This window comes from Mustela nivalis (assembly GCF_964662115.1).
Source record: "Mustela nivalis genome assembly, chromosome: 6".
Lineage (NCBI taxonomy): Eukaryota > Metazoa > Chordata > Mammalia > Carnivora > Mustelidae > Mustela > Mustela nivalis.
The window spans coordinates 9,910,616-9,933,021 of NC_139025.1; the positions used below are offsets into that span (position 1 = coordinate 9,910,616).

A 22,406-nucleotide genomic window follows, 5' to 3' on the forward strand; every position below is an offset into this window, starting at 1 on the left:
GAGATCACCAGCCTGAGGTCATCACCTGAGCTGAAACCGAGAGGGCAAACAGAATGACGTCACTGTCCTGACCATCCTCAGTGCTCTGTCTGTTCATCCCTTCACACCACGGACCCTCAGCGGCTGCTCATCTTTTTACCTTCTACGTAGTTTTGCCTTTTCTAGAATGTTACGCGGTTGAAAGGTACAGTACGCAGCCTTTCCAGATTTAAGTTTTCCCCATGGCTTTTTATGGCGTGATACCACTTTCCTTTTCCTTCTTTTCTTTCTGCTGAATACTATTCTATCGTGTGGGTAGACCACAGTTGATTTGTCCACTGACCGAGGTAAATTTCCAACAAGGTAATACATGAACGGCATCAAAAATGTCCCTACCATGTAGTAGGCGCACAGCAAGGACCCCTAGCTGTTCTTCGGGGCATCCGGTTAGCACCTTGAAGGCCCATTGCTCTAAGGCAAGGACAACCCTCTTCCAAAATGAGGACCCCTCATGAAGGCAGGACCTTCCCTAAAGACAGGGCCCTCAGGTTTCTAGCAGTCTAGTGGTGACGAGGGCCCCAGTGGAGCTGTGGCGTGAGGTGTGAAGCCTTGGGGCTCCCATATCCTTGAACTTGGCTCACGGAGAGAGGAAGGGCTCATGCCACCTTGGTCTCGGACCACATTTCCTGCACACAGCTCCTTTTACCAAAGAGAAAGCATTCGCCGCATCTTCTATGCTAATTAGCCAAACTCTTCGGTGCCCATTTAGCAAAGCCTTATTTGAAGCTCTCTGTGATGTGGAGTGGGAGTCACCCTCGTGTTACTTCAAACACTAGCCCCTGGGGTGAAGGTTAAAGTTAACTAGTGCACCCACGCTCACTCAGCAGTTTCTACTGAAGCGTGCTTCTAAAGATGGCCACGGACGTGTGACAAAGGCCCATGCGGGGTTGTGTCTCGGTCAACTCCCCTTCCCTCCTGGGCATCGGGAACTGCCTTGTCAGTAACGAGTCTCATCTCCTTGGGTTGGTCCCAGACCCAGCTGGAAGCTGGGTGTGGAGGTGGGGAGGGGGGCTGGGAAGACAGCAAGGAAGGACAGGCTGTGACAGAAAGGATGCTGGCCTCCTCCGGGAGCCCCAGGCTGCCCTAATTTGCTGCATAGGATTGGAAGTCCCTTTGCCTCTCGAGAATCGGCTCATCTCTTCTCTGAGCCAGTGGGCTGGGCTTGTCCTGACCTTCCTTGGAAACTGTGGCCCCGCACTGCCCACAGGAGCATTGCCCTGGAAGCGCTGGTCTGCCCCGGGGCCCCATCATTGCAGGACAGCCCTGTGCCAGCCAGGAGACGAGTCCTCTTGGCTCCCCTCTATCTGCTGTTGCCCAGAGGTCAGAACCACGGATCCTCCAGCTCCAGCATCCATGAAGGCAAACGGCTCATGCCCTGGCCCCCCAGCTCCAAGGCCTCTTTCAGCTCCCGTTACATGCCCCCCTCCCCCCTCCCCAAAGCCATTCCCATTCTTATCCCCTTAATGGAAATATCAGTATACCCGCCCCAGATTTCTCACCGGGATGGTGGGGTGTTCAGTTGAAACCGTGAAGGAACGTGTTCACGACACTGTGGGCGTTGAATGCCAGGGACCCTTGGGCCATGCAGATATCCAGGAGGAGAGGACTGGGGGGGGGTGTTTGCTGGAGGGGGACGGGTAGACTCTGAGCTGCCCACGGGAGGGTCCGAGGGCTGGGCATGCAGGAGGGGGAAGGTGGGAGGGCAGCCCCGTGAGAGGAACAGGGGGATCTAAGATACAAAAGCTAAAGGAGGAATAGTGAATTTTGTGGGTACCTAGCCTCCCGGAGATGGCCCAGTCGGTCCTCTTCCAAAGAAGTGCCTTCGTTTCTCTAAGATTTCTCCCGCCTTCCTTCTTTTCCTTCCTTCCTGCTCCCTGTCTCTCTTTTTCTTCTCTTCTTTCGACTTTCTTCATCAAATATTTATCAGTACCCATCATGTCCCAGCCACTGTTCTGGACATGGACTGTACGCCCCAGTCCTTGTGTGCAGAGTTATAGGGAAGCGAGGGGGGAAGATAATGAACTACCCACTCTACAAATAGTCCGTTACAGGGGGGTGAGTGCATGGAGGGAACTCTCAGGGAGGGTTAACAGGGAGGTTGTTCTCTGGGAGGAGTTGGGGAGGACAGCAGTGGCTGGAATGTTTAGAAGACACAGCCAGAAGAATTCCTCCTATCCAGAGGTGGAGCTCCTTGCTTTAGCTCCTGAATCTAGGCTTAGCTTTGTACTCACCTTGGCCAATGGACATTAGCAAATGTGACACTAGCAGAGGCTTAAGAAGACCTTAGGCATTGAGGCTGGCCCTCTTTGATGGGCCTTGGAATCCTGAGCCCATGATGTGACAAGGGCAACTAGTCCACTGGAGAGGCTACATGCGGGTTTGAGGGGCCTCCACCAACACTGGACCCGCTGGGACACACGTGAGCCCATCCTAGAGCCATCGGGCCCGGCCAAGTGCAGAGACTAAGCAGGCCCAGATGAGACTCACACAAGACCCCTCCCCACAAAGCTGGCAACCAGAGAGTCTGCAGCTGGTTCATGACTGTTGCTATAAGTCACTATGTTTCTGGGTGGTTTGTTACACAGCCAAGGCTGACTGATACAAGAGGAAAAGGATCCCCCAATGAAAGAAGATCTGAGCTAGATCTGAACAATGGGCAGGAATTGACCAGGGAAAGGCTAAAGGAAAGTGGAGAATTCTAGGTGTGGCAAAGAGAGTGTGTCTTTTGGCAGGAGGCAAAACTGTGCTTTTATTTTGTACAAATTGGACTGTCCATGTAATGAGTAAATACCGTGTAACCAGACCCATATAAGAAACAAGACATGAGTGACCTCCCAGAGGACCCCCTTCTGCTCTTTCCCAGGACCCCCTCCCTCCCAGGCTGACCAGTAGCCTGGCTTGTATCACCACAGTAAGGAATGGTTTTGAACTTCCTAGATTGCTCTTGAACTTTTTCCCTGTGGAATCCTAAAGGACACATTCTTCTGTGCCTGGCTTCTTTTCCACATGATGGTTCTGAGACTTACCCGTGTTGTTCTTTCATCCTCATTGAGGAATTCCATTATTCATCCATTCTCCTCCTGGTTGATGTTTGGGTCATCTTAGCTACGCAGAGGAAACCTGCTATGCATGCTTTGGGACACATATTTGAGCAGCCTGTACGCATTTGTGTTCAGTATAGACCAGCAATGGAACTGCTAGGGCATGAAGCTTGCATATAGAGCAATTCTTTCAAGGAAGTGAAAGGAACAGGTGGATGGCACAGAGAAGCATTGCTTTAGGGGAGAAGTGAGACCTTGCCGAGCACTATAGACATAGGAAAGTGAACATCGGACGCTAGCTACAAGCATGGATTTGGGAAGAGCACGTAAAACTGGCAGGACGTGCTGCTGACTTGAGTTAGACTTTTGCCCTTCGTCCTTTGGAATCTGCAAGTCCAAAGCCATGTGCATAGCCTGAAATACTTTTCCAGCAGAGCCACACTGAGGGATCTTTACAAAGACAAGTTGCCATCTGAGCTGCACAGGGGTCGGAAGTGGAAATGCCTGACAGCATTTCACCCAAACCTAAGAATCGTCCCTCCAGAGGGCAAAGGAGAGTATATATTTTTTTCCTGACCTACTAGGAAAAACATGTTCCTAGTGGTCTTGTTTCCTTAAGGCCACCAATTGGCTGTACTTTTATTTTTTTTTTTTAAGTGAATCTCTAACATGAACAGTTACACTTAGTGACCTGGGCTAGTTCCAAAAGGTCAGCATTTGCTGAGAAGCAGCAGCAAGATCAGACTTGGTTTCTGCCTAATACCTAGGGTCAAGTCCCTTTCTCTTGTTAGCCTATGACCTGTGTGACCTTGGGATATTACTGAACTTCTTTTTATCCTTAGTTTCCATCAATAAAGAGGCTGATAGGACCTCCTTCAAAAGGTTGTGGGATTAAAGTAGATAATGCCAAGCCCTTGACACAACTCTCATCAATTGTTAGCTGCACAGGGGGGAAGAGATAGAGAGTAACTTTGTTAAGATCCACTTGCTTGGGGGTGCCTGGGTGGCTCAGTGGGTTAAGCCACTGCCTCTGGCTCCAGTCATGATCTCAGGGTCCTGGGATCGAGTCCCGCACTGGGACTTTCTGCTCAGCAGGGAGCCTGCTTCCCTCTCTCTCTCTCCGCCTGCCTCTCTGCCTACTTGTGATCTCTCTCTGTCAAATAAATAAATAAAATCTTAAAAAAAAAAAAAAAAAGATCCACTTGCTTGTGCTGGGAACACAGGCATGAGGGGCTGGTCCCAGGGATCTTAGCTGCACCAACCTTTGGCTTTTAAATCCCCCTTCTTGGGATTATCATCAACAAAGTTTGCTTTGGATTCCAAAATGTTAAAAACTATATATATTTTGGCAGTACTGTTGCAAACAACAATATGGGATGTTTTTGTTCTGTACATAACATCTCCCCTCTCCCCACAATTTCACATGGCCAACATCTCACACGTTCCTTTGCTTTACCGGAAAATCTGTCCTTAAATAGTGTTCTAATGCCTGCAAAAAAAAAAAAAAAAATTAGCAGTACTGTCTCCAGGGAAGCAGCCTTTGACTATTCAAACCTGGAAGAAATGAAGGGTTTTATTTGTGGAAATTGGGACATCCGGTGCTGTCTACTTAGGGAAGCAGGTTTTTTTTTTTTTTTAACCACCCATCAACACCTACACATACCAAAAAATTTAATAAAATCCCAGAGAACACATTAATATTTTACACTGTAGGTAATCTCCCAAATTCAGGGGCAATTTTTCTTCTGAGTGTGGTTCATTTTATGCCATGCAAATGATCTGAATCTTACTGAAGAATCTTACCAAAAATCTTACTGAAGCATCTCTTCTCTATACCCCCGTATCTTGGTTCTCACAACAATCCAGATAGGGACTCTGGGCCCCATCTTACAGATGAAATCAGAGGCCCAGAGAGGTTCAGAGCTTGCCTGAGGTCACACAGCTCAGGCCATTACTGTCTGCCTACTATCCACCACCCCACACACCCTCCCTCCTTTTTGCTTGAGCCTGATTCTTCCCATTTCTCAGGATCTCTCTCTGCCACCAGCCTTTGCGTCACTTACTGCAGGACTCCCTGGGGCCAGGGAGCAATCAGTGGGGAATCTTTAGCAGGGAAAAAATCAGCAGATAGGTAGATACCTGGCATTCCTAAGGCACAGGGGAGACCTCCTTTAGGGGATCCGGGGCTCCAAAAGTTTTAAGAATTACTGCTTGATGGAGTTTCAATATAATTTGTTCACTCATACACACCACTAACCCTTACTGAGGACAGATAGGCACTGCGCTGTTCTGGGCCATCCTTGGGTGGGTGCTGTCACCTCCACCATCTGAACAGCTGCCTCCATGGCCATGGCCATCTCACTGCCTCACTGAGACTGACTGTTCCCTGAGATCCTGTCCCACACCTCTGACCCTCCCTCCACACCACAACAGAAGGGACAAGCTGACCCGTGAGAGTCCTCCAAAGTCATCTCTTAGGACAAAGTCCAAACCCCTGAGCAGGCAGATTCTGGGTCTTGTCCACGGTTGAGTCCTGGCACAGGGCCAGGCCATGGGTAGATATATTCGACCAATGTTTATTAAGTGCATAAATGAGGCTGGTGCTGTTCATGCTACACAAGGGCATGAACAACACAAGGGCAGCCTTGTGACATCATAATGCAGACCCCGCCCACCCCAGCCCAGGAAGTAGTCTGGGTCTTTGTGAATCATCATCGGTGAGTCTGACTGGGATCCACTACAGCCTCTTAACTGGACTTCCCAACAGTTTTTTTTTTTTTTCCAAAATTTTATTTATCTGAGAGGGAGAGAGACAGGAGACAGGTAGCGAGTGAGAGAGAGAGCATGAATGGAGAGTAGAGGGAGAAGCAGGCTTTCCGCCAAGCCGGAAGCCCGATGTGGGGCTCGATCCCTGGACCCCAAGATCATGACCTGAGCCGAAGGCAGATGCTTAACAGACTGAGCCACCCAGGTGCCCCTCCCCAACAGTTTTTACATGCTGATGAGCTGTTTTTTTTTTTAAATGTCAAATAAACATGACAATACATAAGTCCATATGACTAATACCAAACTGCTATGTGTTCGGTCCACAGCATAAGTCCAGCTGTACTTGCGCTGGACACAGGCAGGCAGTGAGAAGGACAGTTCAAAGTCTCCTTTTGCTTTACTTTGTGACCTTGGGCAGGTATCTGAACAGCTTTAAGTCCCACCAAAAAATGAGCCTGCGTTGTTGGCCTCGTGACGGTTATTAAGAAGACTGGCTGACACCGGCCATTCAGGGCTATTCAAGGGCTATTCAAGGGCCATTCAAGCCTCAAGTGTCACACACAAATACGGGATCATGACAATGACCGGAGAAGGCAGCTTCCCACTGGCTGCGACCCTCATCATACGCCTCTCCTGCAGGGACTGGTGGGGACACTGGGGTTATCTCCGTTGTCTTCATTCTTTCCCAAAGTGGGTCTGGGATGCAGACATGCAAACCTCCCGTCCAGATCATCTGCATGAAGTCATCCGTCCCCACAAACAGAGGCAAAAGATAACTGGGCCAGATGTTTTAAAAGTCCCTACATAGGGAGGGATGTTGGACTTGATCTCTGAGGTCCCATCAGGGATTCTTTGAGATTCTCTGATGCCACGTCCTTTCGCTTGGCAGAACTCAGTTTTAAACAATGGCACAGATTCTAGTGGAATTGGGCAATTTCTAGAAAATCCGTTTCTGGAAACTCCCAGGAAGCCAAGCCTTCAGGCAGAGTACTTTTCCTTCCCAAAAATAAAAGTGTGAAAGAAAAATAGTACTGTTAATTCAGGCAAGAGGGCAAACAGCCTAAAAACCCCCATGGAAGTCACATGCCCTTCTCTCCCCGCTGGACTTCCAGAACCAGGAGGCTGTATACACCCAAAGAAGGTACAGTGTGGTCTTTGCTTGGGGCCCAGCTTTGCCCATTGCCAGTATGTGAACATTGCTTTGACGGCCACTCCAGAGGTTCACTTGGGCCCAGGACATGGGGATCAACCGTTTGTCATTTGGTCCTTGCTTTGTGAGTTCAGGCCTATAGTGAACTCTTCAATCATCCACCCACTCAATATTGAGAACTCTCTCTGTGTCAGGCACTGTGCTAGTGCTCAGATAAAGTCATGAGACAGCCATGTTCTCAAGTACTTCAGCTTCAGTGGGAAACCACCAAGTATACCCAATTATTATGAAACGTGTTAAGATGGGGTTCATGGGGTATCATGAGCTTGTACTGAATATTATGGGACTCGTAGAAGATAGGCACTCAGCTGGGCTTAGGGGTTTTTGAGGAGGTCCTCTTGGGATTAACACGAGTTAGCAGTGGTGTGTTGGGTGAAGGGAAAGTGCAGGGAACAGGGGCGGGGAAGGGCATTTCAAAGGGAACAGAATAAGTAGAGACCTAGGGGTTAGTGGGCTGTGGCCAGACCTCTGTTTTCCACTTCCTAGGTAGAAAACAATAAAACCAGGATTTATGGGCAAGGAGGTGACACAGGGACCAGTCCGGGAGGGCCAGAGTTCAGGGAGAATGAAGGAAAGAGGAGTGATACTGACACATTAGCTCAGTGAATATTCGGGTACCTGCTAGGGGCTTAGCCTTATGCTTTGTGCCAACGTGGGTTCCTACTCCCTCTTAACTACCTAAAATTCTCTACGCCTTGGTACAAAGAATTCCTCTGCACCGACATTTAGTACACGGTGCCCCATCGATGTGATCAGGCCCGCTCTGCTAGGGCGTTGTTATCGTCCCCACGACGTTCCTCCAATGGAGCAGCCTTCCGTTCACAGGACAGTTGTCTTTGTGTCCCAAAAAAGGGCCCATCCCTGCCCCTGACATCTGCACCACCTTCTGCTCCCTGAGACCCTCTTCTCGATGCAGAAGGAAGCTGATTTTCTTGGCTCTTTGCTTTGTAAAGAAAATGATTTTCAGCCTCACTCTCCTCTCCACAGCAATTATGGAAAATAAATTGAAGCATAAACACGGGAGATGGCTAGCAGATGGGGCAAAACCAAGTGATGCCTGGCTACTGGCACCCAGCTCTGGAGGACACAGAAGCAGCCCTGCTCCCCCGAGTGTGAAATGAACAGGCGCTTTCAGACCCAGTCAAGGAGAAGGCAGCACCTGCCTCGAGCCCTGGGGCCTGCACCCAGGCACCTAGGAGCTCCCCACCCCCGCCCCATTGGCTCCATTGGCCTCCATCGGGCATGTCGACCTGCAGATGAGGAGAGCCTGGAAATACAGAATCTTGAGAGGTTAAAGGAGAACTTGTTGGTTTTCTACCTGATTATAAAAATACTTGCTCATGGTGAGAAACTTGGCAAAAAGAACAAGAGAAAGAAAAAGCAATGCAGAGCTTGACATTATATTCCTGTTTATCCTCCGGTGAAACTTCCCTACTGCTATGGTCAGCTCACTGGGCTGCAGTGTCCCGTCCCTGATTATGCCCCTGCCGTCTAGAAACCGGTGGCACACAGGACGCCATCCTGGGGCCTGTGTCCACGGACCCTGCCCAAGTCGCTTTCCCGGTGGGGGCTCCCTTCATCCTCCGGGTTCAGCTCTAAGGTCGGTCCTCCTGAGATCTCTCTGGACCCCATCCCCATCTCTGTCACCTACCCCAGTGCATTTTCTCTGTTCTGGAAATCATTTCCATGTGTATTATTTGGTTTCTTGGTTGTCATGTCCCTCCTCCCCTCCAGGAATCTGAGTCTGATCATAGATTCATTCATCTTAGGGGCACAGGGTCTGTTCACCAGTAGGGGCCGCATAGTTATTAGCTACTGAGGAAGTAGCCAGTCTATCTGAGTTTCTAGTGGTTCGGTAGCATGGACATGGCAATGAGGAACACAACTCAACCTGTATTTAAATGCTCTGGGAGACCTGCCCACAATTTTTTATTTTTTTGACTATCCCATATATAAGCCATTCTGTGTGGAGCCAGGCTGGGAGAGGCTGTCCCGGCACTCAGGAGAAGGTCAAAGTACTGAGCCAGGGGCTTGGATCTCATGTCCTTAACTCATTCTTCAGCGTTGGGTAAATTCCAAGATCCCAGGACCTCACTTTTTGTGTTCGGGAAACCAGTTAACTTTGCCTGATGTAGTAGCCAGCCCCAAACAAGGTTAAGATCCTGCAACTCTCAAGAGTTAAAAGAAACAGTGAAGAACCACCCCCCCCAACACACACACACACATACACACACACACACACACACACACACGCCCCCACATACCCAGAAGGCCCATACTCATTTTCAGGAAAGCCCCAGAAAGGGTCACTTGGAGATTCAGGGGCCTGGGACTGCCCGGGTTTGGGGGTGGGGGCTCGGGCTGCTTCTTCCCTCCCCAGAATCTGGGGTCATCTCCGGACCGGATCCCCAAGGAAAAGGTTTCCAAGCTGGGAAAGCAGTCCTCTCCAGTCTGGAGGCAGAGGAGAGACCGGCCCTGACTCCATCTCAGTGTTCATTTGCCCCTACCCAGGTGCTCGCCGCTACCCCAGGTGCCCACAGAGGCGCCTGGCCTCGGCCCGGGTCCCTGTCTTCCGCAGAGGTGGCCTCTCGGAATTGTGCCGAGGCAGGGGACCTGAGGTGGTGGGGTGTCTGCGGGTGTCTGTACCCGGGACAAGGGTGCGCTGAGGCCCCGGGAGCCGGGTGGGGGGGGCGTGCCCTCCGGGACCGGCGCTGGGACCCGCGGGCTCACCCCGGCCGGCGTCGCCCCGCCCACCGCCCCCTGAGACATCACAATCTGGGGGCCGGGACCCCGCGCCTCATCACCGCCCGTTTGCTACCCAACAATCCACCCAACAAACACCCCGGGTGGGGGGGAAAAAAAGAAACCGGCCCGAGCCCAGCCTCCCTCCTCCTCCCCGCCCCCCACCCCGTCCCGCCCCGCCCCGCCCCTCGCCCCCCGGGGCCCCCGCCCCCGGATGGGGGAGTGAGCGCCAGCCGGGCGCCCCGCACCCGCCGCCCCGCGCCCGCCCGCTGCCCGCCCGCGGCGGGGGCGGCCCGACCGCGCGCCCGCCCCGCCCGCTGCCGCCAGCCGCCGCCGCCGCTCCGGCTCCGCGGCGCCCTCGCCCGCCAGGCTCTCCGCCCGCCGCCCGCGCCCGGCCCCGGCGCCCCGGCCCGCCGCCCGCGCTTCATGGCTGCGCACGAGTGGGACTGGTTCCAACGCGAGGAGCTCATAGGGCAGATCAGCGACATCCGCGTCCAGAACCTGCAAGGTAAGGCGCCCCAGTACCCCCCCCCCCCCACCAACCACGGGGAGGGACGCCCGGTCGAGTGGCCCCGGGAGCCTCGGCGCCGCTCCCGCCCGGGACAGCGCCGCCCGGCGCCGCCACCTGGCCCCGCCTGACCCCGCTCGGGTCGCCTGCTGGCGGGGAGGGGGCAGAGACGGCCGCCCCCCGCCCCCCCAGGTCCCCACGCGGCCGCCCGGCCAGATTCGCGGTCGCCCAGGGGGTGGGGCGGCACACGTGCGTGTGTGTGTCCGGGGGTCCCGCTTTCTTTGGCGGGGGGACGTCACGACTCCCCTGCAGCCGCTGCTGCGACTTTGGCCAAGTTTGAACGTGTGGGCTCTTGGGGGCTGTGGCCCAGGTCAGGGAGGGAGGAGAAAGTGCGACTGCGTTTGTGTGTGCGCGCGCGCGTGTGAGCTTGCACACCTCCCAAGTGCCTCTGAGCCTACGGGAACGGACCGGGGGGCGGCGCCTGAGGGGGTGGGCTGGGGACCAGGGCCGGGGGCGCGGATGCGGGGGCTGGGCGGGCTCAGCTCCGGGCCAGCCACTTGCCGCGGGTCCGGGGCTCCAGTGGGGAGGGGGCGAGAGGCCCCGCCCGCCGGACGCGGGACGCTGGGACCCGCCGCCACCTCGACAAGGTGAAAGAGAAACTCGGGAGGCCGGCGCGTCGGACCGGGGCTGGGGGTGTCTCCCGCCACACGCGAAGTGTATTAACCTTTCAAGAGTTTATTCATGGTGGAAACTCGGAAAGCACAATAAAGGGAAAAAGTTACCCACAACCACCGTCTAACCCACGCACCCACCCGCCTACCCAAAGAAAGCTGCTGTTTGCGGAGGTGTATTTCTAGCCCCTTTTCATCTGTGGGCTTTGCAGAACGAGACAGGGTTCCACTTCCGGCCTCGCAGGCACAGAGACCTGGCTGGCCAGGGAAGTTTCTTTCTAAGTTTTCTGGGCAGACTTGGGTTTCTAGAGATTCCAAGGTTGGGGGCGCTGCAGAGAGAGCTGGGAGCCCTGGACAGAGAGAGGATGAGGCGGTGGGTGCCCCCCTACCGGGTACCTGCCTTTACTGCCCGAGGGTGGCCTGGGGGGTGGGGAGGGTGGGGATGGCCCCTGCAGTCAAATTTAAACATTGCACCTGAGAGAATGTTTACTTGGAGTCGTGTGGACCTGTTCCACCCCTAGGCTACACAAGGACAGGGCTAGGAAAGGTGAGCTCACGTGGGGTGGGGGAAGCCCAGTGCAGGGTCCACTGGAAATGGAGTTTGCTCTGGGCTCCCCCCACCCATCTGGCTGTGATTTGTGTAAGAGGAGGAGGATCAGGCTGGAGATGTTGCAAATGATCCCTTCTGATAACAAGCCTGGTGTCTGGATCCTGTTGCCCCACATCTGACATCCTATTTGGGGGTGGGAATTAGCATTTCTTGCTGAGATGGCATGTGGTTTGGGCGGTCGTGCTGTGTGTGTGTGTGTGTGTGTGTGAGGCAATCAGTGGGTGTTTAATAAACGCATGCTAACCAATTTTTAATGCAGCAGCTCCCTGCATTCCTCAAAGCCCAGCTTCCAGTGTAAAGGGGATTGACTTTCATGCCCAATGCTCAGCAGTGTGAGCAGTTACACCTGGAACTCTGAGAGAGGGCTTCACTCCATGGGGCAATTTGAGATGGGTCCTGAAGGTTGGGTAGGAGGTCACTGAATGGGTTCTCCCCTCAGCTCCCAGTGAGCAAACTGTCCTTCCCCTTTAGGCAATGTCAGGTACAATGTGAGCATCCGTGGGCTTTGCCGTTTAAAAAGATAAGCTTTTAGATTTGTGTCTATATTATGCATACATCTTCTGTATGGTAGAAAATGTGCCTTGCTCTTTGGTGCCGGGCCAACAAAGTTTTACCCATGGATAACCCAGGTAGTCACTGTCCATATCAAGATACAGATGATTTCCAGTGCCCTGGATGGATGCCTCGTCTTCCTTCCCGGGCAGTGACTCCCTCCCTTGCCTGCCCCCACCAACGGCAGCTACTATTCTGAGCTTTATCACTCTGACTTTGCCTGTAGAACTTCCTATAAAATGGAAGACTACGATACACCCTCTTTTGCACGGACTTGCTTTGCTCTGTACTTGATCCATGTTCTTGCCTGTGTTTTTCTTTAAGAGCTTTTGTAGACTGCTTTGTTAAAATATAATTTCCATACCATAAAATTCACTTGCCTTAAGTTTACAATGCTTAGGAAATCAACAGAATTGGGGAAACCTCCCAACAGTCCAGGTTTGGAACATTTTTTTTTTTTAAAGATTTTGTTTATTTATTTGACAGATAGAGATCACAGGTAGGCAGAGAGGCAAGCAGAGAGAGAGGAGGAAGCAGGCTCCCTGCTGAGCAGAGAGCCCGATGTAGGGCTTGATCCCAGGACCCTGGGATCATGACCTGAGCTGAAGGCAGAGGCTTTAACCCACTGAGCCACCCAGGTGCCCCTGGAACATTTTCACCACTCAAAAAAGCTCCCCGGTTGTGGGCACATATGCGTGTCTCAGCCCTGGGCCCAGGCGACACGTGGCTCCTGTTCCTTTTGTCCGATGGGTGCACCCCTCTTCGTGGGGCTGCTCATCGGTGGGGGGACATGGCGTTGTTTGCAGGTTGGCATTATTGTGAAGCGGTTTGTCCTGGGGGGGAGGTGTTTGCATGGTAGAAGTGCCTTTCATGGCTTCGCTGATGTCAGGGGCAGGAATCCACCTTCTGTCCCTTTCTCCTTGGGCTTCCCCGTCTTTAGACTGGGTGCTTCGTGGAGATCTTCTCTCCCCATCTCCATGGTCCTCAGAAAGCCCCAGCCCAAGGGCCAAATCCAGAAGGCTCTGCTTGGCTGTGCTTTGAGCATCTGCCCAGACCAGCTGGCCAGTGTCACTGGGCCTGGACATGTGTGGATGGCCAGCTCTGCAGGCCGCAGGCGGGGTAGGGGACCTTGTCATCTGAACTCCGCGTGGGTGGTAGGCAAGGGAAGCAGGGGGAGTCCAGGCAGAAGGGCTGTGTTTTGAATAAAGCTGTGTGCTTGCTTAGAGCACAGGTAGCCCGCAGTTGTCGTGGTGATGGGAGGCTGGGTACCGTGGGATTTCATGACTCTGGAATCCTAGGGACCGAGGATGCCCAGCCTCCCGTCTGCAGGTGGTGGCTGCTGTTGTGGGCAGGAATCCTGTTCTTTTCACAAGGCTTTGACTCTTGTGGTCCTGGGACCGGGGCTTGCCCCACAATCTCAGGCTGGAGGACACTGCGTTTCAGGGAAGAATGGCTCAGTAGTATACCTGTGTGTTTACATCTTTCTCCATGTCTGTATTTCAAATTTGACTTGGCTCACCTCCTCTCATTTGCCCCTTGAAGCCCTTTGTCCATCGCCCTGAACTGTGGGGTTCTGGAGTTCGAGCAGATATGATTGCCATGTCACCCGATCACCCCCCGCGGACCACTGGAACGAAGACTTCCGGGCCTGTCTTTGGAGAGCCGGGTGAGCTCGGCAGAAAGCATGGTCTCTCCCGAGAGGCCTGTCCCTCAGCTTGCTGTCGCTGCCGCAGGAGCCGATGAAGTCCTCGTGGATACGTTCGCTCTGGTGGCTCCTAAAAGGACACTCTGGTGGAGAGCACGGGTGTCACTCTGGGCCCAGGCTGCCTCTGCCACCCTTACGGGGACTCCTTCAGGGAAATGGAGGTGGCCCAGGCAGTTGACTTTTTCAGAGAGGAGAGAGCAGAGCCATGCCCCCCCACCCCCGCCGGTGGTCCCACTTCCCTGGAGCTTTGTGGGGTAGCCCTGAGGTCTGAGGTAGTCGGTGGACTGTCTGTGCCTTAGTTCTTGGCCTGGCTGTGTGTGGGGGGCGCTCGGGTGCCTTTCCCGCGCCGACAAGGCTGCTTTGGCTGTTCCCTGCCCACCCCCGGCCCCTCCCCCGCCCCACCACCCGCCTCCCCCCCCATCCCCCTTTGACTTGGCCTCAGGGTCCAGGCTAGTGCTCCACCAGGTCTGACTGCTGGGCCAAAGGTTGGGTGGATTGTTGGGAGTTTGGAAGACACTCCTCTTCAGGTCGGAAGCCTCCACTATCCTCAGAATTCCCTGGACTTTTCTGTTCTGTTGGGCAAATGTGTGCAAAGCATATAGCAGTGTGTGGACAACAAGGAATGTCACTGGTCCTTGTTCCTGCCTTTAAAGCAGCACAAAGCCAGGCTGGGCCTCCAGTGCCCGGCTTCTGGCCGTCTGGTGCCTTGTTCCTTCTGATGCTGTGAACCTAGACCTCACTGCTTCAGAGCTGTTCAGCCAAGCCCTGGTCCCCAGAGCTAGGGGGTGGGGGGTGTGGCTGGAGTTCGGTGGGCCCAGGCCCGCTGCTGCTCTGGTGGTGGGGCTCGGGGGAGCATCCGCCGCTGCCAGCTGGGCCCTGCTGGCTGGTCGTCCCCGAGCTGTGTCCCCACCCCTGCCTCAGTGTCTCCCTCAGTCAGATGGGTTGGGAAGCCGTACTGCCCAGGGTTGACAAACAGGACTGCGGTTTGGGGCCCTTGGAACTGAGATGGTGCCGGGCACGGTGCTAGCCCTCCTCAAGGTTTCCCACAGGCCTTTGAGGCGGGGTGCTTGTTTCGGGAGGGACTTGACCATAGTCATGGGCTTCTAAGTGGAGCTGGGTTGTGAACCCAGGACCCACTGAGCCCACGTATCTTGTCACACTAGCTCCATGAGTCAAGTATGATGGGTGCCCAAGGGAGGAGCTGGTGGCCTCAGGCCTGGGAGCTGGGCAGGCCTCGCAGAGGAGGGGCATTGGGGTCCGGCCTTGGGGGCTAAGCAGAAACGTGATGGTGTGAAATCCCTGTTTCACAGTTCACAGCGTCAGAAGAAGGACAGTAGGAGAGCCTGAAGGCAGGCTCTGGGCAGGCAGCGCCTGTGTGGTTAAAAAGATCAGCCCTTGCCGTGTTCTCTGCCCCCTTCTCTGATTGCCTTGGCTCGGGTCCAGGAGCAGGCCTTCCCGTGCTTGCCTGGACTCTCTGGTCACGTCTTTATGGCTCAGGGCTTGTGTCCCTTCTTCCCAACTATCTACCACTTAGCCACCCCTCACTTGCCCCTCCTAAGCTCCTCGGTGGGTCTCCATGACCAACCTGCGGGCTGAGGCAGCCCCTGAGTCCATCCCAAGATGACAGCATCATGGTCCACGGACGTCACGATGGGAAGAATGCTGGGCCGCACTGGCTTATGGGATCAAGGCCAAGCCCCTTAGTCTGGCATGCGACGTTTTCTGTGGTCATGTTTGAGATGCCAGGCAGCCTCCCCTCCCACAGCTCCCTACCGGCTCCCAGACCCCCACACCTTTTCCTCCTGGCTCTTATCCCTCTTCCTGGAGACCTCCTGTGCAAACAGCAGACAGATCAGGGATGTCACCATGGTCAAAGTTACCGAGCAGCAAGGAAGAATCGTTCCTGCTTCTACCTCCCCCAGCTCCTAGAGAGCACAGCAAACGTGCTGGAAGTTTCTGTGTGAAAACAAAGAAAATCAAATGCAGAGGTTTCCAGGCCTCTAAGAACTGCTGCCTATAAAGTCCCAGCCCAGGTCTGTGTGCTTGGTTCTAAAGGATAAGAGCTCATGGAGAACATTTTTTCCAGGCTCCCTGCTGGAGTCAGGCCACAGGCTTTGGGTTAACGCTGGGTTTTGCCTCCCTCAAAGACCATGTTCCAGTCCGGCTCTAACCCTCACTTGGGATGTGGATTCTTCTTCAGGGGCCTTTCTGGGTGGAGAATTTTGTGCAGCTGGGGAACCCACAGCCAGGACCTGGAGGTTGACACCCTGAGCCCGAGTCCCAGCTTTGTCACTAACTTGCTATGGGATTCTGGGAAATCTCTTCTCCTGGCCGTGCCTCAGTTTCCTCACTGCAAAACAAGATGGCTGAACTCCCTGGCTCAAATGGGCCCCCTGGAAGGTGGTGTGAGGAGTGGCATGGCCTAACCAGAGCGTGTCCCCGTAAAGGCACCTGAGTTCCAGTCCCTGGCACGCTTGGGCGGCCAGCATGCAACAGCAGGGCTCCCTCCTGGATTCTTTACAGTGTTAAGTGCTAGACACTCACCCCCACTGAGGGTCCCCTGTAGAAAAGGTTGTAGTTGATAAGCTCGTTATAGAAGTAGGGCGCAGTAAACGGTGTGCGTTCTTGGTCTGTTCTCGGCAGATCCATCATAGCTTCTATGAAGAGCCCAGGGCAGGTCTGGGACACCTGCTCCAAATCAGCTGGGCACAGTTGGAGGTTCCCCCCATGGGTGGAGTGGCCCGTCCACAGTCAGGGTGAATGAGGGGATCCTGGCGTCACCCATGTCACATTTATGCTGAGGAATGAGAGTGTTTAGGGACCAGGTGGAAGTCTGTACCAGGGGGTGGGGGCGGGGTGCCCAGCCAGTTGGCGGCAGAGCTAGGAAGAGGTATCATCACAGGGTTACTTACTAGCGGTCCCAGCTCCTGCTTGGCCTTGACTCCAGCGAGCAGCCCAGAGCCACCTGCCGCCGCCGAGCCTCACGGGAGAGGCAGAACTTCTGACTCCACTGAGCGCTCCGGGGAGGCGGCCCTTAGCCAAAGAGGCCCAGATTGCATTAAGTGCCCTCCCTGACCTGTGGAACACTCTGGCATTTAATTTTTGCCTGGAACAGCTGAGGCCCAGGGCACGGTCCTCCCGCCTGACCAGCCAGAGGTCCCACCCGCCCTGCTCCAGAGGGGAAGTGAGAAAAATAAAGTAATTGTCTTTTTAGTGATTGAACCATTAAAAATGAACTCCCTGTTCCCATAGAAACCTTCTCTGATTTCTCCCACCCCCTCCCTGTGTGTCTTTTTATTTTTTTATTTTTTTTTTTACCCAGTGGTAGATTGTGTCAGTCACAGAAGGAATTAGAGGCAGCATCAAAAATCACAAGTGTGGGTTTAAAGACTCCTTGTGGGTTTTTTCCCCCTCACAGGCCTGTCCCCTGGTCTTTCATCAGTTGTTTTCCATCAGAGCGGGGCCGGGGTGGGGGCAGGTAGCAAACTCTGGTTTGCTGCTGAATCTCGCCCACTGGCCGTTTTTGTGAATAAAGTTTTATTGGAACACAGCTGTGCTCATTTGTTTGCCTATTGTCCACGGCTGCTTCTGCCCTCCGAGGGCAGTTGAGGCGTCGTGACAAGGAAGTACCCACAAAACCGGAAATATTTACTGTTTGGTTATTTACTGTATGGGATGTGGGAATCCAGAGGGCTTTCTGTGGGCTGGCAGGGGCCTGGAACCCAGACGCGGCACTTGACCAGTGGGAGATGCCCTGATGACCAGAGCGGACGATGGTGGTTCCATGTGTAACAGGCCCAGCCTTGTTTCTAGAAGGTTGATGATGCCGCCGAGGAGGGTTCCGGCCCTGCCTTACAAAACCACATGCCCTCTGTGAGCCTGGCCATTCAGCCAAGCCGCGGTCCCGGGATTGCTGGAATCCTGAAATCCTGGGAGCTGGCGTGTCCCCAGGACACAGAGGAGGTGGTTATCATGAGGCTAAGAGGAAGCACATTAGGACTGAGTGTGCTCGGTGGGTGCTGCAGGAGTATGGCGGGGAGGGGAGGTCCAATCCAACCTGCAGGGTGGGGCTCCTGGGAGGACGGGAAAAGTCTGTAATTGCAGGTCTCTATCTTGTGTGCAACCAGGGAGTAGGGGAGTGTATGGTGATGGGTGAAGTGGGGGCTCTTGGGGAGAACTGTGGCCATGGTTGGGGTGCGGGGCATATAGGGGAATGGGCCCCACAAGTAGCCCGTGCCCCTGAGAATTTCCTTTTCATCTTGCCCTTTGGAGCCCTGTGATCCACTGTACGGGCGATTAGAGCCCAAGTCCCCCAGACGAGGACGAGGACAAGCCTGGGAGGATCTGGGGAATCTGCAGAAAGCCCTAGAGTCACTTGTCCGGTCTTGCAGAACTGGAGGTCTCACTGGAGGGACCTTTAGGGCTCCGATGATGTCATGCCCCACTCCTGCCTCCCACTCCTGGGGGGCTTGCCACGCAGGCAGCAACCGTGGCGATATTTATATCCCTCTCCTCTTTTAAACTATTTTCAATCCTCTATGGTATGACATACTTAAAAAGCAGGGTTCTGAGGCCTTCTAGCTGGGAACTGGGACGGGGGGTGGGGAGGGGGCTCGGCCATGACCTGCCAGTTGGCTGGTGCGGTAGCTTAGCCTGCCCTGGGCATCCTCCACGCGCCCTCCCTCCCGTCCCGCGTCGCGCCCGGGCCCGAAGCTCTCCCCTCTCACCTTTCCGTGCTTGCCTGCTTTTGCCAACATCCTCCTCCTCGGTCACCAGGACCACCGTTTTTCTGCTTCCGGCACCTCTGATCCTGTTTCATCCCGGCAGTCCCGGAGATCTTTCTGTGTCTTGGTAGAAGATGCCTCTTGGCCTGCAGGAAGGAGCGGAGCTGTGCGCTCTGGGTCACCCTCACTTCTCCTGTCCTTCCTGGAATGAGCCAGCCCCAGCCGCATCTGCCCTTGACCCTGTACATGACTCCTGCAGAGAAGGACCATGACCCAGCCTAGAGCAGCCTCCCTGAACCCTGCCTGTACCCACTTGGGTGGAAATCACGGCTGCCTCCCCTGGGTCCCCGGGGGCCCCCACGACTAGGTCCCTAAGAGGGGTGCGTGTATCTTTCCTCTGCGAGCACTTCCTGGGGACCAGGTCTTCAGAACTGTCCACCGCATTGTGTTATGTTATTTCACTTGGCAGAGGGACTTCACAGATGTGGTTACTTAAAAGATGTTGAGATGGGATAATCCTGGGTTACACAGCTGGGTCCCATTAATCTCAAGCATCCTTAGCGAAGGAGGAGGCTCAGAGAGAGAGGAGAGGTGACAGGGGAAGCCGATTAGGATCATAGCAATGCCCATGCTAGAAGGGGCCGTGAGCAGGAGAGTGCAGGCAGCTTCTGGAAGCTGGAGAAGAGAAGGAGATGGCTTCTCCCCCAAGCGTCTCCAGAAGGAGCACAGTTCTGCCGATAACTTCAATTTTTGCACATCAAGCCCATATCCAGAGGTAATAAATTTATATTGTTTTAAGCCACTAAGTATCTGGTAACCTGTCATAGCAACAATAGGAAACTGGCACGCAAATGAATTACAACTGGCTGTCAAGCCCAGTGGACACCCAGGTGGTGGCATGGAGCCCGAGCTGGGAGCAAAGAGACCGGGGCTCTGGCCACAGGGCTGCCACCACTTGGCTGAGGCTACCTGGCAGAGGGCAGGAGAGCAGGGTTTGAGGGGACAGGAGAGGGCGCTGGCCTGGGCTTTCAGGGATTCCAGCCAGGAATCCACAGGCATGGTGTGATCTGAGATACACACAGGGCTGTGAATGACCCTGGGGACAATGACATGAAGATCGATCTCTGCTCTGGCGCCTGGATGGTATGGATGGCTGGGGCGTGAAGAGTGTGACATCACAGTGGCCTCAAGGTACCCACTGTGCTGGGATCCAACACTTTCGGCAACTGTGACACCTCCCTTCTAAGCCTCATGTTCTTTAGGGTTGAGCTACATGAACCCTGGAAATGCTGTTACCCAAGAGTGGGTCCAGTCCCAGTGGCTTGAAACAGTTGTCTACTTCACATGAAACGTTGAAGTCTGTTTAGAAAACAAGAGAACATGCGTAGGGTATTGGCTTGTGGGCAGTTGTGATTTGTTGGTATCGTTCAAAGTCCAAGGCTAGACATATAAGTTATGAGGAACTTAAGTTCCCAGAGAATGAAAGAAAAGTCCTCATCAAGCCTCACGGTTGGAGCATGATGGAAGGCCGCCATATTGTATTCTACCATTTTACCCATTTTCCCCTTCCTTCTTAGTTGAAGGGCACCCCCTTGCCTCCCACCAACTTAAAGTGGCTCTTCTCCGTGGTATTAAGTATGAAACCAGTAGTAATCACTGATAATGACACTTTCTTTTTTTCCTGTTTCTACTCATTTTTATAAAACAAGGATGAAATGCAATCAGATGTTCCAGTAATTTCTGAAGTGTGGTACCATGAAGAAGGCAGTGTAGCTAAAGGGCTCCCCTGTGCTGTGGCTCAGCTCCTTCCTTGTCAGACTATCTTCGTGAAGACCTGACTTGAGTAAAAGAGGATAATTTGGTGTGTTGTTGTAAAGTGTGTCATATTGAGTACAGGTTGTGTAAAAATCAACTAAGTCAAGGATTGTCTTCGTTGGTTATAGGGCATTGATGTTGTGATTATGGGGAATATGGCAGGGGGCTGGCCACTTGCTAGACAACTATACATGTCTTCCAAACAGCCCCCATAATGGGCATTATTATCTGTCCCCAAACACTAAGGCTGAGCAGCAATGCCAAGTTACTGAGCTAACAAGCCATAGAACCAGGAGTCAGAAGTTTAAGTCTGGGAGGTTGGAATAAGTTGGGGGATGGGGTATGAAGAGGGAGCACTGATGGGACTTTGGTTTGGGGTAGGGGAGAGACTTGGTGAATGCTGGCTCCAGGCCCAGTTGGCTATGGAGGGCGCAGTTGACTTGGAACCCTGGAAGAGAGCTGGACCAGGCTGAAGGATGTTGGGCAAGAAGTCAACCAGCCTTGGGTACTGAGCCTTATCCGAGGAGAATCAGTGACTCAGCTGTTCGTAGCCATGTACCTACCAGGTTCTTCACACTGTGACAAAATCAAGTCTAAATTCCTGACTGATGACCCCCAACTAGTGATTCCCAGGGGCAGAGTCAAGAAGATTAGAGACAAGGATCCCATCTTAAGAGCTTGACAATATGAAATCTCCATAACCTTGAATTATGGCAGAGCCAGAGGCAGCCATGGGAAACCATCCTGTCCTCCCCATTGTGGGTTGTGATAAGGGCGGTGTCAGATTATAAAGCACGGTCACCTTCACTCTATCATTTAATTCTACTGTAACCTGTGAGATTAGTGTTCTGTTCCCTCTAGAGATGCAGACACTGGGGCCCAGAGGAGGTCACTGTGGCATCTGAGACTTCCCGTGGCCCAGTCCCACCAGCAGTTGCTGGGAGCTAGTCTGTACAAGGGATTCACTTTCCTTTCATGTACACAAGGGACTGTGTGGAACTTTCCCTTGGAGAGCTGGTCTGGCTTTTGAGCTTGACTCTGATCTAAAACAAGACAAAAAGTGATACCTTTCCGATCAAAGCTAAGGGCCTTGGCCCCCAGTGGCAGGGTGTTGGCAAGCCTGGACAATGGCCTGTTAAGTTCCCAGAATTGCTGTGGGCAAGTGCCACGAAATGGCATGTGGTGGCAGGGGGTGACGGATGTGGAGGACACATGTGGATGCCATAGGACTGATGATTGGCGAGCAGAGGCGGCGGCCAAGAATCAAGAGTTGCCCTTGATAGACTGTGTTTGCCCTGGGTGGGCACTGCTATACTGGGATTTGTTGTTAGTGACAGCTTGTTGTTGGCCTGGCCTGCCCTGATGAACCAGAAGGCTCACTGGGTTGGGCACTGGGACCCATCCTGGTCACCCCTGTGTCCCAGGGCCCAACTTCCTGTTCTAGACTCCGCTTGCATTCAGAGTTTATCTGTTGGATATGTGAATGTGGATGTGAAAGTGTAGATTCCAGGATCTGGCAGTGTAGATTCCAGGATCTCCTTTCTGTGAACTAGCTGTACATATCTGAACTGTACATCTTTTTGGTGAAAATCCCACCTTCTCATGGTTGTTAAAACATTCAGTGGTATCACATACCTTCAGCATGTTTCCCTATACTCACCTTTTCTAAATCATATGTAACTATAGTTTTCCAAGGTATGTATGAAAAACAGTGGTTCTCCTTTTTACCCCCTTCCCCAGGAGCAATAGCTTGCAAATTTTTTTAGCTGATGATTTTGGTATTTTCCTCGATGTCGCTGAATAACATGCATATATCCCTTTGTCTTGATATTTGGTTCAGGGCTCTGATTTCCAACTTGGAAGGTAAGGCTGTTGCTCTCCTCTTTACCTCTTCTAACCGCAGATCTTTCCTGTCCTTCCAAAGCCTGATATGTTTTCATCATACTTTTGGAAGATTAGTGATTGAGGTTAACATCATTAGGCCGGCACTATTCAGAGCTGAGTCCTCTAGTTACTTAGGATC

General features: G+C 53.4%; 2 protein-coding genes across 5 annotated transcripts in view; both read left to right on the forward strand.

Moving 5' to 3' along the window:
• The window catches only part of SYNE3 (spectrin repeat containing nuclear envelope family member 3), a 978,380-nt gene that overhangs the window by 143,060 nt on the left and 812,914 nt on the right, over positions 1–22,406 (forward strand). The window lies entirely within an intron of this gene.
• The window catches only part of CLMN (calmin), a 111,842-nt gene continuing 99,555 nt past the window's right edge, over positions 10,120–22,406 (forward strand). For all 4 annotated transcript variants that reach the window (XM_082733255.1, XM_082733254.1, XM_082733258.1 and 1 more), the window contains exon 1: positions 10,120–10,306. In XM_082733255.1, coding sequence (XP_082589381.1) covers positions 10,225–10,306 — 82 coding nt within the window. In that variant the 5' untranslated portion in view covers positions 10,120–10,224. The remainder of the gene's footprint in view (positions 10,307–22,406) is intronic.